Source organism: Geotrypetes seraphini, chromosome 18 (assembly GCF_902459505.1).
Source record: "Geotrypetes seraphini chromosome 18, aGeoSer1.1, whole genome shotgun sequence".
Classification (NCBI taxonomy): Eukaryota; Metazoa; Chordata; class Amphibia; order Gymnophiona; family Dermophiidae; genus Geotrypetes; species Geotrypetes seraphini.
Genome location: NC_047101.1, coordinates 674,917 through 692,570, shown reverse-complemented (window position 1 = coordinate 692,570; position 17,654 = coordinate 674,917). Strand labels below are relative to the sequence as shown.

Sequence of the window (17,654 nt, the reverse complement as noted above, 5' to 3'; positions counted from 1 at the left end):
TCCAATCTCAAAGGGAAAGAGGCTCTCTGGCCTCTCACTAGATATCACCCAGTTCATTAAAGGGGCTTTTTGGTTGAGCCCTCCGGTGTATCTTTCATTCCCTTCCTGGAATCTTTTTGCAAGGTCTCAGTAGAGCTCCATATGAGCCCTTACAGGTGGCTTCCCTTCTAGATGTTACAGTCAAGATCTGTAGTCTCAAACTCAAACCCTTTGCAGGGCCACATTTTGGATTTGTAGGTATTTGAAGAGCCTCAGAAAAAAATAGTTAATGTCTTATTAAAGAAATGACAATTTTGCATAAGGTAAAACTCTTTAGAATTTATAAATCTTTCCTTTTGGCTAAGTCTTAATACTAATATTGTAATTTATAGCTAAAGAGACATATTACATTATATTATATTACTGATTTCTTTTCCAACTTTACCTTGTGGTTCAAGGCGGATTACATAAGAGTTGTTATGATAATAAGAAGAACATATTGTTAAGATATTAAGAAGTACTTAAGGAATAGTTTGAGCATTTTCTAATTTGTTAAGGAGTAGTTGATAATTGCAGGAGGAGTTCAGAGCCTGTTTGGTTGTGTTATATTGGTTTATGTATTTTTTGAAGAGAAGGGTTTTTGTTTCTTTTTTGAAGCTTTTGTAGTCTGTGGTCAAAGTCAGCAGATTGGTGAGCTGTCGGTCCAGTTTCACTGCTCTGTTGGTCAATAGGTTTTCATACATTTTTCTTCTTTTGACATTTTTGGTTGGTGGGTGTGTGAATATTGTGTAGGTTCACCTGTGTCTGGTTGAGGTGGATTGGGTTAGTCGATTGTTCCAGTATGTAGGGCTGTCTCCGTTTATAGCTTTGAAAAGAAGGCAGTGGGATTTGAAGTGTACTCTGGCTTGTATTGGGAGCCAATGTGATTTGTGGTATGCTTCTGCGATGTGGTCGTATTTCTTCAGCGAGTAGATAAGTCTTAGGGCTGTGTTTTGTATTGTTTGAAGTTGTTTTATCATGGTTGCTGGGCAGGGGAGATATAGTATGTTGCAGTAGTCTATTAGGCCTAGTATTAGTGATTGTACTACTAGTTGGAATTGTTTCCTGTCGAATAATTTTCTGACTTGTCTTAGGTTTCTCATGGTTGCGAATGATGATTTTATTAATTTGTTGATTTGTGGTTGCATGGTACAACCTCTGTCTATCAGTACTCCTAGGAGTTTTAGTGTGAGTTGAATGGGGTATGAGACCGAGTTTATTACTAGGTTGGTCAATGTTGGGGTTTTGCTGTTTTCTTGGAGGATGAAGTTTGTTTTGTCAGGGTTAAATTTTAGTTTGTGTTCTTTTATCCATGTTGCTACTTTTTCAAGTGTTCTGTGTATTGTGCCTATCATGGTGGGCTCAGATTGATCGAAAGGGAGGAGTATGGTGATATCATCTGCGTAGCTGTAGGAGGTAATGCCTAGTTTGTCTAGGTAAGAGCTTAGGGAGGCAATGTATAGGTTGAAGAGTGTTGGAGATAGGGGTGATCCTTGGGGAACTCCACATGGGTTGGACCATGTTCTGATTTTTCTTTGTTTGTTTTGACTCTATAGGTTCTGGATTGTAGGAAACCTTTGAACCATGTTAGTACCTTTCCTGTAATTCCTATTGAGTCTAGAGTGTAAGAGGATGTCATGGTCAACTAGAACAAAGGCTGCAAAGAGGTCTAATTGTATGATTAACATTTTCTTGCCTAGAAACATAGAAGATGATGGCAGATAAGGGCCATAGCCCATCAGGTCTGCCCACTCTACTGATCCACCCCCAAGTCTACTATCCTAGGGATCCCACTCCTGGTGACAGGTTCCCTTGGCTTAGGTGCTAAGGTGTTGTCTCACGATGTCCATGAGTGTTCCTAGCAAGGTTTCTGTACTGTAGTTGGTTCGTAAGCCAGACTGTGTAGGATGGAGTAAGTTGTGGTTTTCTAGATATACATTTAGGGCTTTAGCTACGAGGCCTTCCATTAGTTTGACGTAAAGTGGGATTGAAGCTATTGGTCTGTAGTTGGATGGTTGGTCTGTTTCTCCTTTAGAGTCTTTTAGGATCGGAGTTATGATGATTTTGCTGAGGTCTTGTGGGAACTGGCCCTCTGTGAGTAGAGTTTGTATCCATTGTAGGAGTAGTTTGCGGAATAGTGTAGTGGAGGTTTTCAGTAGGTATGGTGGGCAGTAGTTAAGGTCACAGGCTGCGTGACTGTATTTGTTGTATAATTTGTTGAGGTCAGACCATTTTATGGGTGAGAAGTGGGACCGAGTTCTGTCTGCTGCTACTGATTATTTCTCTGTAGGGGAAGTTGAGATCTCTTCTAGGTGGATGGGTGTTCCATTAAATGTGGCTCTTATAGTTGCGATCTTATTTTTGAAGAATGTGGCTGAGGGAGGGGGGAGTTGTTTTTTGTCAGATATGGTATGGTGTCTGTGAGTTCTTTTAGTAATTGAAAAATCTTTTTTGTGTCTTGGGATCCTTCTATTTGCTTTGTGTAGTATATCTTTCTTTTTTCTTTCAGCTTTTGTTTGTATTTTTGGTGTAGTGTTCTCCATGTTGTTTTTGTGGAGTCTAGGCTATCTTCTCCATTTTCTTTCTAGTTGTCTGCATTGCCTTTTGAGTTGGAGTAGTTCGTTGTCGAACCATTTGTCTGATTTTCTATGGATTGTGGTTGGGTTCCGGGGCTAGCTCATATAGGGTTGCTATACTTAGTTGGTTCCATTGTGAGATGAAGTCTTTGGGGTTGTAGTTTTGGATTATGGTGTTTGTTTTTGCTCAGAATTTGGTGGGGTCGATGTATTAACGTGAGTTGTAAGTTATTTTTTGTGTAATTGTTTTGCTTTTGGTCCAGTTGATTTTGAAGGAGTACGTGTAATGGTCAGACCAGAGGGAGCGGTACCAGTATCTGTTTGATGTATGGATTTCTGGCTGAGTGGATTGTTGGGACATGAACTGTTTTATTTTACTTTTGTGATTATGATAAACATACCGAGGGCTTCAAAATAGTACCTGGTAAGCCGCATGTGGCTCCTAGGCCATGGGTTTGAGATCACTGGTCAAGATTGTGTTTCTGGTGGTAAATACGTTAGCGAGATGAGTCTGAATTACAAGCTTTGCCCTGTAGGGAGCTGTTCCTTAAGATTATGGAAACAGGGCTTTCATGCTCATGGTGGAAGGAGGCTGAGTTCAAAGATGATTGCCAGCATTCTGCAAGCAACATGTGGGTTCAGATGCATAACCCTACGGTTCAGAATTACTAGTTCAGAATTACGGTACAGAATTACATCTACAAGAAAGAAGATTATCAAGGTCAGACCCTAATCTTTCTTTATAAATTGTTGATTTGATTTTAGTGCATTAAAATCGGAGTGAGAACAAAAAAAATTTGTAATGAACTTTGCTTATTGTTCTTTTCTTACAAAGGACCTGATTTCTTTCAGAGCTGATCCAATATAAGGAAATTGTGGAGCCGCCATCTTTTTCTGGATCCTTGACGTTGAATGTAGATAGGAAGCTTGAAGATGGACAGAAGGTAAGAATAATGCATCTGAGCTGACTACTACTACTATTAATTATTTCTATAGCGCTACCAGATGCATGCAGCGCTGTACAGAGTCACAAAGATAAGAAAACAGTCCCTGCTCGAAAGAGCTTATAAGTAATGGTTTATCTAACTCCTCGGAGGAGAAAAATATTAGAAGAGGACCCAGCATCTGTGATGAAGTTCCCCCCAAAAATTGCAACTGCTAGTAACAAATCTTTCTGCTCTGTTTGAATTTCTCCAGCATTTCAGCTTCGGCCCTAACTGCAGCTCCTCAGCATGTCTGGAAACAAGAGCCCTTGTTCTGGTAACCTGCATGCTTTCTGCCAGGCTCTGGGTGACCATCTGTACTCTTGCTTTCACTAAGACTGTCATTGCTTTGGTGTTTGAACAGCTAATATGCTTTTCCTTCTTAATGGGACAGCTTTTATCTTTTTAAATTCAACAGCTGCTCTGTGTCTCTCCAGACCAGTACAGGCTGTTATATTATACACACTCTCCAACATATGGAGACATTAGTTTATCCCAGGACAAGCAGACAGATTTTCTCACGTGGGTGACTTTATCCATGGAACCCAGCACAGACTGTCTAAAGTGAACTGTCACTTTAAGAGATTAAAAGTCTGCCCATACCGCGCATGCTTTCCCACCCACTGCCAGCTTGCAGGACCATCAGTTCTTTTGTCTTCAGTAAGCCATATATTCGTTTTCTCTTCACACACCTTCCTTAGCCATGTATCGTATACGTTTTTAACATACGCCTTTTACCTCCGTGTATTTTCTGTGCATATTACTTGCGTATGTTGTGCCTTACAGTATTATTTTTCTTTAATATTTACCATATTTTTTGCTCCATAAGACGCACTTGACCATAAGACGCACCTAGGTTTAAAGGAGTTAAACCAAGAAAAAAAATATTCTGAACCAAATTGTGTATTAATATATTAAATAAAATATACCAGGCTCTGCACCCTGTTCCCCCTTCCCTACTAGGCTCTGCACCCAGCCCCCTTCCCTCCTTGCCCTGCAAAGCTCTGAACCCAGCCCCTCTCCCTGACAGGTTCTGCATCCTCTACCACCACCCTGCCCTGTACCCTGTCCCCCCCTCTGGTGGTCTTGTACAGAGCACAGGGCAGGTTTAGTGGCAGGCTGTAGTAAATCAAGGCAGTCAAAGGTCACTTAAAGTACCTGGACTTGGACTTGACTCATATCTTCTGATACAAACCTTCATCTCTGAAATGTTTGCACATTCCTTTCAAGTGGATTCCCCTCAGAAAGGAGAACAGCCAAAGAAATTATGCATTACAGATCAGGAGTAAAGCACTTCAGCTTTGGGAGTTTGCAATCAAAGCATGCTTGTTAAGGTTTCTCATCCTCAACTGATTCATTATGGTACTCGGCCACATACAAGCTTTTGTCAATGTTAGAGGGTATTGGTTTGATTTCTGTTCTCAGCTGATCTTCAATACTTTTCAGGTTGAATCGATCGAAAGGGAGGAGAGAGACGAAAAGCCCCGAGGACCAGTCAGAGTACAGAGGCGATTGCTTGAGGAACAGACACTGTAGAATGTACACAGCAGAGTTGAGCGGGCCTCATTGTGAAAGATGATCACACTGACAGGGGACAGGGCTGGACAGCACTTGAACCTCTTCGCCAAACACTCAGGGGGTCTAGTATCTGAACCAAGGTCCCGATGCAGAGAGATACGATCACTGACAAAGGCATTCAAGTTATGCTTTGCATAACCCATTTTCAGCTTCATTGCCTCTTCTGCTGTCAGATCTGACACCCGGTATGCTTTTCCTCCTGCGCCAGGATGCAGAGATGCACATGCACGTAAAACCCCACAGAGATCAACCACCCCACGAGCGCTTCCAGCCAGGGCAGCCCTGCGCAAAGGAAACGAGGCTCGAGGACTTCCTCTGACCTGCATGCGTGGACCGAAGCTGAGACCTCACATCCCAGGAAGGTAGAAGAGCGGCGCTGACTTCAGCATCGGATCGCTTTCGGATTTTTCTACAGGCTCTCTCAGTTGACGGTTACTGTGTGTGAGGAACCTGCCGAGGAGTCAGCCTGTCAGTAGCCCCTGCCTTAAGCCCCCCTCCCCAAATGTCTCTCCCATCTTCCATGCTAAAAAAATTTTTTATATTTGCTCCATAAGACGCACAGACGTTTCCTCCCACTTTTGTGGGAGAAAAATGTGTGTCTTATGGAGCAAAAAATATGATAGTTATTTGCCAGTTTTACTAAACTGAGTGCTTCTTCCTGTTATTCCTTTTCCCTACTACCACACCTCTGAGAAACCTCATGTCGACAATTTATCTCTCTAGGTCATTCACTTCTCAATTATTTTTAGATATTCGGGATGGTTTAGAAACAGTGTCGAGGATGGCCTACTCTGACGCTGAGGCTCTTCGCGGTCCTACACCAGAGCTGTCAACTTCACGTCTAGCTCTACCTCAGCTATTTCAGTGCTGCCACCATCGGGGGAACCACATAAGAAAGCTAAGAAGCACAAGCACTGTTTACCCACCACTGCTGCTGCAACTCAAGCATCTTCACCATTGAAAAGACAACAGACGGATACCTCTACACATGCACATTCTGAAACAACTGTATACAGTTCCAGTATCTGCAGCAATGAGCACATTTTGGGCCACCTACCACACAAGCGCTATCTTCACAGCAGCAGGCACATTTTGGGCCGCCTACCGCACAATCGCTATCTTCACAGCAGCAGCCGCATTTTGGGCCGCCTACTGCACAAGCGCTATCTTCACAACAGCAGCCGCATTTTGGGCCACCTATCGCACAAGCGCTATCTTCACAGCAGCAGCCGCATTTTGGGCCGCCTACCGCACAAGCGCTATCTTCACAGCAGCAGGTGCATTTGGGCCGCTTACCGCACAAGCGCTATCTTCACAGCAGTTGGCACATTTTGGGCCGCCTACTGCACAAGCGCTATCTTCACAGTAGGCGCATTTTGGGCCACCTACCACACAAGCGCTGTCTTCACAGCAGGCGCATTTTGGCCCGCCTACAGTGGCAAACGCCATATATACTATTGTACAGGCTCCTCTCCAAGATCATCTGAATATGTTGCTGTGGAATGGGCTAGCAGTCTCACTCTGTGCTAAACCCTATCAACACACCCCTAGCCTTGACTTAGACTGAGCAAGATAAGCGAGAAACTGAAGACTACTGCTCACAGACTCCTGCACATGCATTAGATACACTTAATAAAGATATCAATGTCACACACCTATCATCTGTGTCTATAGCCACATCAACATCGGAGGCAGATATCCTACAGGGTCATCCTCATTTCGCCAATCCGGCTTCCTCAGGAATCTTCCACTTGTAAATCCACAGTACAGCTGGAGCAGTGCAAACATTCAGCTGCTGATTTCAACTACCCAACATTGACTAGATAAATGTTACATCAGGGAGTATTAAGGAGATTAAATTTCTAGACGTCATAAATGACTGATTCTTGGAGCAACTGTTCCAGGAACCGACAAGAAGGGGAGCTATTTTAGATTTGGTCCTTAGTGGAATGCAGAATAGTACAGGAGGTAACTGTGTTGGGTCCGTTGGGAAACAATGATCATAATGTGATCAAATTTGAGCTGATAACTGGAGTGACGTTGCTAAAGAAATCTACTGTACTGGCATTTAATTTTCGCAAGGGTGACGATGATAAAATGGTTAAAAGAAGCTAAAATGGTCTTTGGCAAAGGTCAGAAGGATAAACAAGGTGTGGATGTTGTCTAAAAATACCATCGTGGAAGTCCAGACGAGATGTATTCCACATATTAAAAAAGGTGGAGCCGGCATGGTTAAAAGGCGAAGTTAAAGAGGCTATTACAGCCAAGAAAACATCTTTTAAAGAATGGAAAAAGGATCCTAATGAAGAAAATAAGAGACAAGCACTGGCTAGTTAGATGCAAAACATTGATAAAGCTAAACAAGAATATGAACAACTTCTTTAGCGTCCCTCCAGACCGGCACAGAACGGATGTGTTTAAGCTCCAATGCCATCAGGTGGAGACTGAGACACTGACTTTTGGCAGTAGTACAAGTGGGCTGTGAAGTCCCATCCACAATCAGTCTGTTCTCGGTCTCCAGCCAGGTGGAGGTAGTAAACCTGTGCAGTCTTTCTATTGGTTAGTTAGGATTTGGAGGTGATTAGTGTCTTTTTTTTGTCCCTGTTTGTGGGTGCTGGTTAGAGCTTGGGGGAACCTTTTAGGGGTCTGTCTGACCTCAGGAGTGCCACACTCAACTGGTCAAGTCCCTCCCCTCATTTTCCCCCACCTCCCCTAATTTTTTGGCTTATAGGTTGTAGGGATAGACACAGGCAGTTCGGAACCAGGCCAGGTTGGCACACTGCACTAGGCCCTGTGTACGGATCCAGGCCCTGTGTATGGATCTAGGCCTGTGTTTTGATGCCCTGGATCAGAACTTATCAGACCTCCATCCCTACAATAGGTGCCTCAGGTCTATTTGCTTTGGAGGAGCCTTTATAGCTTGTTTTCTCTTGAACCAGTATTTCTGCTGTGTTTAAGTTGGGGGTGCCTATGGATTTTTTATCCTGATTTTACCTGGGTTTTCAGTTGCATTTGGGACTGCCTTCTTTGGCTTTTGCTCATATTAAAAATACAAATGTAAACTGTATATACTCGAATATAAACCGGGATTTTTGGGCAAAAAATTGGCCCAAAAATGGGGGTCCCAGTTTATATTTGGGTCAATGCCCCCTCCCAGAATTTTTTTTTTTTTTTTTAGACCGCACCAGGCTCTGCCCTATCCTCATACGGTACCGCATCTTAGCGATCCGCAGTGGAGGTGCAGCGGGCAGGAGCGAACTTTACAAGTTCCTGCCCTGCTGCTAACCGGCTGCCGCGAGTTACATGAGCAGGAGTGCGATTTGGCGCTGCTGCTCGGTACCAAAAGGCATCCTTACTGACTCCTGCGAATTTAGCCTAGATTAGTGTTTCAGGTTGCATTTCAGGGCATAATATCAGATTAGGGCACAAATAGCTGTTGAGAAAAGGCTCTGGTGTTAATTTAATTCCTTCTCGCCCACCCTAAGGCAGAGCTTTTTGATTTATAGGCTCTTCAGCCAACCAGGTTCAGGGCATTACTTTGGTAGGATTTTTCTGCTCTTTCTTTATTCCTCCAGGTGTAAGTACTTCTGCACCACAGTATGGCTGGGAAACATCGTATCACCAAAGCTGCTGCTCAGGTTGCAACTTCTGTCTCTGTGCAGACAGAAAATGTTACCCAGGCAGAGGGAGTAGTTTCATGTGCAAGCTGTCTTCAGCTTGAATCCCTCATTAAGGAAGTAAAGAAACAGAGAGTAGGTGTCAAGACTGAGAAACATCTATGAGAATGAGAGGTACATCAAAGAAATGATATATGAGGCATCAAAGATTTCTAGCTGAGGGAAGACAGCTGGACTCAGATTACGGAATACTGGAAGATTAGTACTGTGACTCCCCTCATCCTTGATCTGAAGAACCGGTTTGCTGTCCTGGAGGTGGAGGAAATAAGAGCATCCCAAGGAGAGGAAGGACCAAAGCTTGAAATCACCAAATTTACTGGGTCCGTGACCACTAGGAGGCATAAGGTAGTGGTAGTTGGTGATTCCCTTCTGAGAGGTACAGAAGCATCCATCTGCAGACCAGACATGATGTCACAAGAGGTATGCTGTCTGCCTGCTGCCAAAATCCAAGATGTTACAGAAAGCTTGCCGAGACTCATCAAACCTGATGCCTATTATCAGATGCTGCTCATCCACATTGGCACTAACGATGTTGCCTGGTACCCCTGCGGACATATGAAAAATGACTTTGTGGTTCTGGAAGGGAAGGTGAAGCAGGCAGGTGGTATTCTCATCCATTTTCCCTGTCGAGGGTAAAGACCAGGGCAGAGAAGCTCGCATCTGGAAATGAATGCATGGCTATGTGGATGGTGTCGTCGAGAGCATTTTGGCTACCTGAACCATAGGATGATTTTCCAAGGGCTGTTGAGTGCATCTATTAAAGAAAGGAAAAAATGGCATTGGCAGCAGACTGGCTAATCTACTGAAGAGGGCTTTAAACTAGAAGTGATGGGCATGGTGATCAAAGCCCTCAGGTAAGTAAATCACTGATGGAAAAAGGGGTCAAAGTCTGGAAAGCAGGATATACTAATGCTTGAATTATGGGAAACAAGATTCTGTACTGCTGAATATTCACAGGTAAAGCATTTTTATATATTTATTGACCGTTGCTAAATATGTAACTCTTTGAATATCCAGTCTATTACCTGAAACTTGCATAGCATTGCAACATTTGAAGTATGTTTTCCATACTGATGCTTCTATTGATGGTGACTTAATTTTTTCAGCATGTGAGGATGTTGAGATTCGAGCTGCAGAAGATTGGCGATTCACTTCAGTCTTCTGTACGCGCATGCTGTCATAACACCAGTGCTGAGAAACTCCGCCTTACTCTTAATGCCTGTCATGATATTTTGGCCAAACAGGTAAAATTTACCATATGCCTATGTTTGTTTATTAAAACCTGATATAACACTGAAACTTATGACAGTTCTCAGTGGTTTACAATAAAATTAGAATTAGAAAAGAAAGCAAAGTTGCTTACCTGTAACAGAGGTTCTCTGTAGACAGCAGGGGAATGCAGCCACACTTGTCCACCCTCCATCCCCTCATTCCAAATTGTTAACTAAGCTAGTGACATAACTGAACAGCTAGGGAGTGGAGCTCGGGAGGCAAGGTGCCTGCACATGCTCAGTAGGAACCCCCAAAAAAACTACCTAGGGGAGAGCACCAGCACACAGGCTCAGTCAGAGGACTTCACTAGCAAGTGTGCCTGTATTTCCCCTGCTTGTTTCCGGAGAATTATGCATTTTCTTCTGAGATGTTTTACAAAATAAGGATGTAGGTCTTTATTCTTATGAGAACATGAGCAGCTAATGATTCTACAAAATGACCTTATGACACCAGAATTAGTACATAATTTATTCTTGGGGCATTTGTAAACTGCAGTTATTGGAGAGTACAACAAAATCAGTCAATCCTAATATTCAAAAGGGAACTTATCCCACTGGACCACTACAGATAAGTGTTATGATCTCCATCCCTCAAATGGAGACATACTCAAGTAAAATTCTGGGAGTCATCATTGACTCTACACTTTCCTTCAACGATCACCTCAACTCCCTAATAAAAAAATGTTTCTTCAGCCTTCACATGCTAAGGAAAATGAGAACCTGTTTCCATCAAAAACACTTTGCCGTCCTTGTCCAATCCACCATCCTTTCCAGACTGGACTATTGCAACTCTATCTACCTAAGCCTAACAAAGAAAAACCTTCAAAGACTCCAGCGGATTCAAAATGCCGCTGCTAAGCTTATCTTTGCAAAAAGCAAATTCGACCATGTCTCACCACTTTTGTCCAAGCTCCACTGGCTCCCAATAACCTCCAGAGTCCACTTCAAATGTGCCTGCCTTACTTTTAAGATCCTACACGGCATTCTCCCCCCTTTTATTCCTCTTTCTTGGAATTCCTCTAACCCCAATTCCACCAGATCTCCCAAAAACTGAAACTTTCCTTTCCCTCTCGAAAAGGCGTTTCCCTTGTAGGAAAACTAGGTTCCTCCCTCCCTTTCAGAATCACTGAGCTCTGGAACAATCTTACCTCCCCTCTTAGGAATCTGAGCTCCCTCCAACTCTTCCGTAAACATCTGAAAACCTGGTTATTTTCAAAAATGTAACTCTTCCTCTCTCTGGTTACTCTGTCCTAAATTTTCTCTTCATTTTGTCTTTTCCTTTCACTGGAGTTCCTTTCTACCCTAACCCTTGTTAACCGTGTCGAGCTTTGCGAATGTAGAGATGATGCGGTATAAAAACCCAAGGTTTAGTTTAGTTTAGTTTAGAACACTGACTCTCAATTCTGCCATCACCAGTAGCAGAATTTGTGCAGTATTGTCTGTCTCCAGCAGATTGTTCTACTGTGGTCTGGCTCCCAGGGATGAGATCTAAAATCAGTGGCCACAATGTTAAGATCAAGTGCCCAGTGGTGCTCCTGGGAATCTATCCATGGACTTTTACCATAATTGAACGAGATGCCTGTGGGTCTTGCCAGATCAGTCCAGAGCCCAGTCATGAAAGCCAGAACCGTCAGGTTCTTTAGCCAGTTTCTTCCTGACATCCTTGCCATTCATTTACATCTGTAGCTCTTAGGAGAATAGGACTCAGCCCCAACAAGATAGCCAAGAAAACTGAAGGAAGCACAAAGAAAGCCACCAAACACTAAAGAAAAAGAGGTAGTAGTTTTCTTTTTGGAGGAGGAAAAAAAATATAGCCTCCCTGACTCAAAGGCTTAGCACATCCACCACCTGCTGAAGACTGAGAAATACTGATTCTTTAGCACTTTGCAGACCAGTAGAGGTTAATCTTACAAGTGGGTATATATCTCATCATGACCAGCAGGTGGAGACTGAAACAAAACTGTGGAATAGTACATAAGAGATACCTTCCCCTATTCCTATCAGTCTTCTTTCAATCTCCAGGAGGTGCGAGTGAGCTGTACCCATCTCCCTTGGTAGGGCTGTTGGAATTTGTTTAGGGTTTCTAGTCCCCGTTTTTGGCTGGATTGAGCTTGGGTGGGCCTTGTTTGGGGGTCCGTCTGACCTCGGGGGTGTCAAACCCGACGGGTCTCGTGCTGGGTCCCTCCCCCCATTTCCTCCACCTCCCCCCATTTTTTTAGAGGAGCCTCAGCAGTAAGCCTTGCCCCCTAATTCAAGCAAGGCATATTGATTTGAGAGCCTGTGGAGTCTGTTCTGAAAAAAAAAAAAAAAATCTTGTAGTGCCAGTCTGAAGGGTTGCTTTCCCTTTAACTATGCTGTAAATTACTGTATTTTTTGACTAACCGGCACTTTTCTTCTAGCTAGGTCGCGTATGGAGCAATTGAGCACTTCTCAGGGGGCGAGGTGCACAATTTGGTCCAGATATGAGGCACTTGCGGCTGGCCTGAAAATAGCTGTCTTTCTTTTTCTCTCTCCCTGCCCCTTTCTTTCTTTTTCTCTCCCTGCCCCCTTTCTTTCTTTTTTTTTCTCCCTGTCCCCCTTTCTTTCTGTCTGTCCTTTCTTCTCCCTGCCCCTCCCCTAACAAGCCACAGCAGCAATTGGCTGGCCCAGAACTGACGTGACGTCAGGGGGAAGGCTGGTGGGCTCGGCACTTCTGCAGTTGCTGCTGGTCTGTTATGGCGTCAGGGAAGCAGGGAGAATGCAAAGGCAACACGAGTCTATTGCGGAGCCCGGGATGGGCTCTGCGATTGACTTGCATTGCCTTTGCAAACTACTAGTCGATTGCAATCGACCTTTTGGGCACCCCTGGCATAGAGGAACTTGTTCCACCAGTGATGTAGAAAGGCGTCCAATGAATTGCAATTGGGGCAAATAGTCTAGAACAGACAAATTGAGGTTTGTTGTTTTGAAGGAAAGCAAAGAGATCTATGTCCAGCATTACCCATCGAGAGATAAAGACTGTGTGATGAGACAATTCGTGAGGCTGAAGTCTAATGAACTTGTCTGCTAACACATTCTGCTTCCTTGCTAAATAAACTGCCCTGAGAAGTATCCCATGAGCAGTGGGCCCAATTTCAAATCTATACTGCCTCCCACACCACCTTGTTTGTCAAATAGAACATGACAACCTTGTTGTACAGACAAGTGCTACCTTTTGAAAGAGGTGATCCTAGATTGTCCTAGCTGATTGATATGGAAGGTTTGTTCATGCTGACACTACAATCCCAGCCCAGCAACAAAACATCTGTTAGACATTTTTGGTGAGGAGGGGCCTGGAAAGAGAGACCCCAGGTAATATCGTATGGTTCCATCCACCATTGGATGGAGTGCCATAGATCTGGGGTGACTGATGTGTTGATAAAGGTCCACTGTGGAATTCCGAAGTTAAGGCATGTAGATGGTGTCACATGAACTGTCTGCCATGTGACCGAGCAGGCGTAACATCTGGCATACAGAAGTCCACATGAGGGTGAAGATTGTTTGACTCAAGTGAATAAGTGTGTCGACCCTCTGGTTGGGTAGAAAAGCTCGACCTTGAATGGTATTCAAGAATGCTCCTCTGAACACCAAGGTTTGAGATTGCTGTAGATGTGACTTTTGATAGCTGACAGCAAACCCCAGAAACTCAAGGCAATGAACCGAGCTGCTTGCAATGATGAAACCTTGATCAACCAGTAGGCGAATATGTGAAATACCCATGAGTGAAGGGCTGCCACAACTTAAATTGGTCTAAAGATTTTTCCTCCCTTAAGCGAGTTGGTAGGGAATTCCAGAGTAGTGTATCTGTTATAGAGAAAATGTTCAAACACCTCTCAAGGAAGGGATAGACAACAGATGTTCGTTTGACCTTAGTGATTATGAGGGGGCATAGGGTACAAGAAGTCTGTCTATGACTAAAGGGGCATGAGATGCTTGTGTTTTAAATGTTAGTAGGATTATTTTATATGTAATCCTGTGTGATGAGACTGGAAGCCAGTGTGCGTTTAATCAAAAGTGATGTTACATGGTCGAATTTCCTGGCTTTCATAATAAGTTTTATTGCCGTATTTTGTACAATTTGAAGATGCCTTAATTCTTTTTATGTTATACCCCTATAAAGTGAATTACAATAGTCGAGTTTTGAGATTTACAAAAGAGTGTATCAAGATATTTAGTGAAGCTGGTTCAAGGAAGTTTGCCAAAGAGTATATCAAACATAGTCTATAAAAGCTCTTTTTAAGGGGGCGTGGCTTGGAAGCGCATGAGCACAGTCGGGTAAACGGTGAGCTCCATCCCGATAGATCTTTTTAAAGATTAATAGATTACAAAAATTGATTTTTTTTCCGACTTAAAAAGGAGGATCTGTTAACTTATGGTGTCTGTTAAGCAAATTAAGGCTGATTCAGCTTTTATCGCAACGGGAAGTGCAAAAAGAGCGAAACCTAAGCCAGCAACCCCCTCGAAAAACTTAACATTGAAGGATAACCTGGATAATAATGAAATCCTTCTAGAGCTGCAAGCAATTAGAGAAATTGTATCTGATAACTCTAAAAAGATCCAGGAGGTGAAAGAAGAGATCGCTATTATTAATTTTAAAAAATGGAAATAGCTGAAAACAAAATGGTGAACCTGGAACATAGAATGGTGTCAGTTGAAACAGAGGTAATTCAAATGAAGCCTGATCATAAGAAGATTGAAGTACTTACTCAGATGCTGGAGGATTGCTGTAATAGGGAGAGGAGTAACTTGAGATTATTAGGGCTTCCGGAAGGGGCAGAGAAAAACAATATGACTTCCTTCTTAGAGAACCTCCTCCCTAAAATCCTGCCAATTAAATCAAAGTATTGTCTTGAAATTGAAAGAGCCCACAGGATACCTTCAAAGAGGATTGATAATCAAAAGGGGCCGCATCCAGTAATCTTTAAACTCTTAAGTCACCAACAAGTATTGGAGTTATGTCACCTTGCTAAAGAGAACAAGAATTTAAAGTTTCAGGACACTCGTATCCACGTTGTGCCAGACTTTGCACCGGCCATTGCAGCTAAGAGGAAGAGTTTTCTTGACTGAGAAGCATCGGAGCAAAATATGGTTTGATTTACCCGGCGATTATGAGGTTGACTTACAGAAATAAAACAACTAATTTCAAGGAACCGGGTGATCTGCATGAATTTTTACAGCAATTGGAAGAACCTATGAATTCATAAATACTCTTATTTTATATTTTTATTCAGGAGATGGGTTAAATCATATAATCCTTTTTTTAAGAGGTTAATAGTATAAACTTGATATGAAGTTTAACGTATTTAATTTTAAAAGCTTAACGACTCATGGAAGAAAACGTTGTAAATAGAACGTTGACTTCTATGGGTGTTAGGAATGGTTACCGTGACAACAGATTTTTTTAACAAACGCAATGAAATGTTGTTATGAATGTATTCACATGTTTTATTGTATTATTTTCTTAGTATAAATGTGGAATTAAATATATAACAAGATATGTTTTACCAATGTATCTGGTAATTAATATGATTTATAGTCTTCAAGACATGATTAATTGAAGTACAGTTAAAGATCATGACATTTTCTGCTTTGAATTGATTGTCCTATATTTATCACTTCTGAAGGATATGCTCAATTATATATCTTTCCACTTTAACTTGGGTTTTATTTTTATATTAATTATAACTTTTCAAGATGGATAATTACTATAATATATGTTGATATAACATTATATAAAAAGTGATTTAATATTTAATATTAGAATGATTTTAGTTAGGAAGTTTATTTTTTGGGTAATGTTCCTGATCAATTTATTACTGTCTTACAAGCTAATATTTGAGTATGATATTAATTTCTTCACTCATTCATTATATGTTTAGTATTTATGTAGTATGAGTGTTCATTCTGATATAATATAATATGATGAAAAGTTTTTGAGGATTATTTATTTATAGGTTTTACAAATTGTTAAACAATATAGTGGTAATAAACAATGAAAAGGAAACAAATCAAGTAAATTATAAATTCCACAAAAATAACTAAGTTCACAGTCCACAACCTGAGGAGAGAGAATCCTTCACCTCCAAGGGAAGTTGGATTTCAGGAAAAGTTCAATCACATTAAAGAGAACACAGTTGGATTAAATTAATTATCATCCTGGTTAAGAAGTTTCATGGGGGGGATCTGGAGCTTTACCAGCTGCTTTACTCTCAAGAAAAAAGTTCAACTGATCAGGGTCATAAAATATATATCTAGTGTTCTGATGGGTAATGCAGCATTTGCAGGGGAAACGTAACTGAAAAGTTGCTCCCATACTCAGAATTGACTGACGATAAGTCAGAAATTTCTTTCGTCTAGCTTGAGTCCATTTCGATACATTAGGAAAAATTGAGACTTTTGAACCATGAAATTCTGAATTATCAGTCCTATAGAATAAACAAAGAACTGCTTCCTTGTCCTGAAGAAAAACAAAGGTTACCAATAAAGTTGCTCTATCCATAATTTCTTCTTGTTGAGATGTTTCCAGGATAGCAGTGAGATTTAAGTCTCCTGCTATGGTTCCTTTACCTTTATTCTCTTTAGGAATGTTCAAATAATATAATTTTTGTAACGGTGGTAAATTATTTTCAGGAAATTTAAGTACTGTTCTTAAGAAGGAATGAAACAGATCTCTTGCCGTTTGGAAATAGGAAAATTTAAAAGTCTAAGGTTCAGACTCCTATTTGCATTTTCCAATTTTCTAATAAGTAAACTTTTGTCCTTCAATTGTAAGTTGATTGAAGCCTTCGCTTCTATCATGGATTTTTCCAAATTGTCTATTCTATCGGATTGTTTTGAAAGTTTCTCTTCAAAAGTCTTAAACTGAATATTGGTGTTCTGGACTGAAGTAACAAAATGAGAGCATACCTTATGCAATGATTCCAAGCCACTCCAAATAGCCTCCATGTCTATAACTTCAGGTCTTATCAAAGGAGTAAGAAAAGTTGTACCGGGAACCACTCCACTGGGTTCCACCTTCTCCTTCCCTGCTTCAATGCAGGCTTCCGTTCCTCCATTCTCTGATATTGGCTGTAGGAAAGTCGGCAAGCTGTATACCTCGTCCAGGGTCAGAGAGGAAATCTGCAGCGCCGCCGGAGACATCAGCTCCGGAGCCTCCTGCGCTGCTAACGGCGTCCCCGACTTCATCCCAGGGCGAGGAGGAACTCCAGGTCCCATCGGGCTGAGCGAAGTCTCGTCCTCCAAGACCGAGGTCTGCCCCCCTTGGTCTACTGATACGCCCAATCCAACTGGGACGGCATAGGAAGTAATTGCCGTCTGCCGCGACGGCGAAGAGACAGAAGAGGCTGGAAGAACGCCCCTCTGTCTTCCCCTGCGCTTAGGCATAGCAAAGGTTAAAAAAAAATACAAACAAGTAGAAACTGCCAAGCATGCAGGAGCCTCTCATAGACACGACTTACTCCGTTGCCATCTTGGATCTCTCAGGATTATTTATAAATATGAGACATAATTAATTATCATTTATTTATAGGGGGA

General features: G+C 42.1%; 1 protein-coding gene across 3 annotated transcripts in view; it reads left to right on the top strand.

Annotated features, from left to right (window-relative positions):
• Positions 1-17,654, top strand: part of KIF20A (kinesin family member 20A) — a 158,304-nt gene that overhangs the window by 117,667 nt on the left and 22,983 nt on the right. For 2 of the 3 annotated variants that reach the window (XM_033927007.1, XM_033927005.1), the window contains exons 17-19: positions 3,447-3,538; positions 3,792-3,854; positions 9,939-10,076. In XM_033927007.1, coding sequence (XP_033782898.1) covers positions 3,447-3,538; positions 3,792-3,854; positions 9,939-10,076 — 293 coding nt within the window. The remainder of the gene's footprint in view (positions 1-3,446; positions 3,539-3,791; positions 3,855-9,938; positions 10,077-17,654) is intronic. The other variant, XM_033927008.1, reaches the window with a different exon arrangement.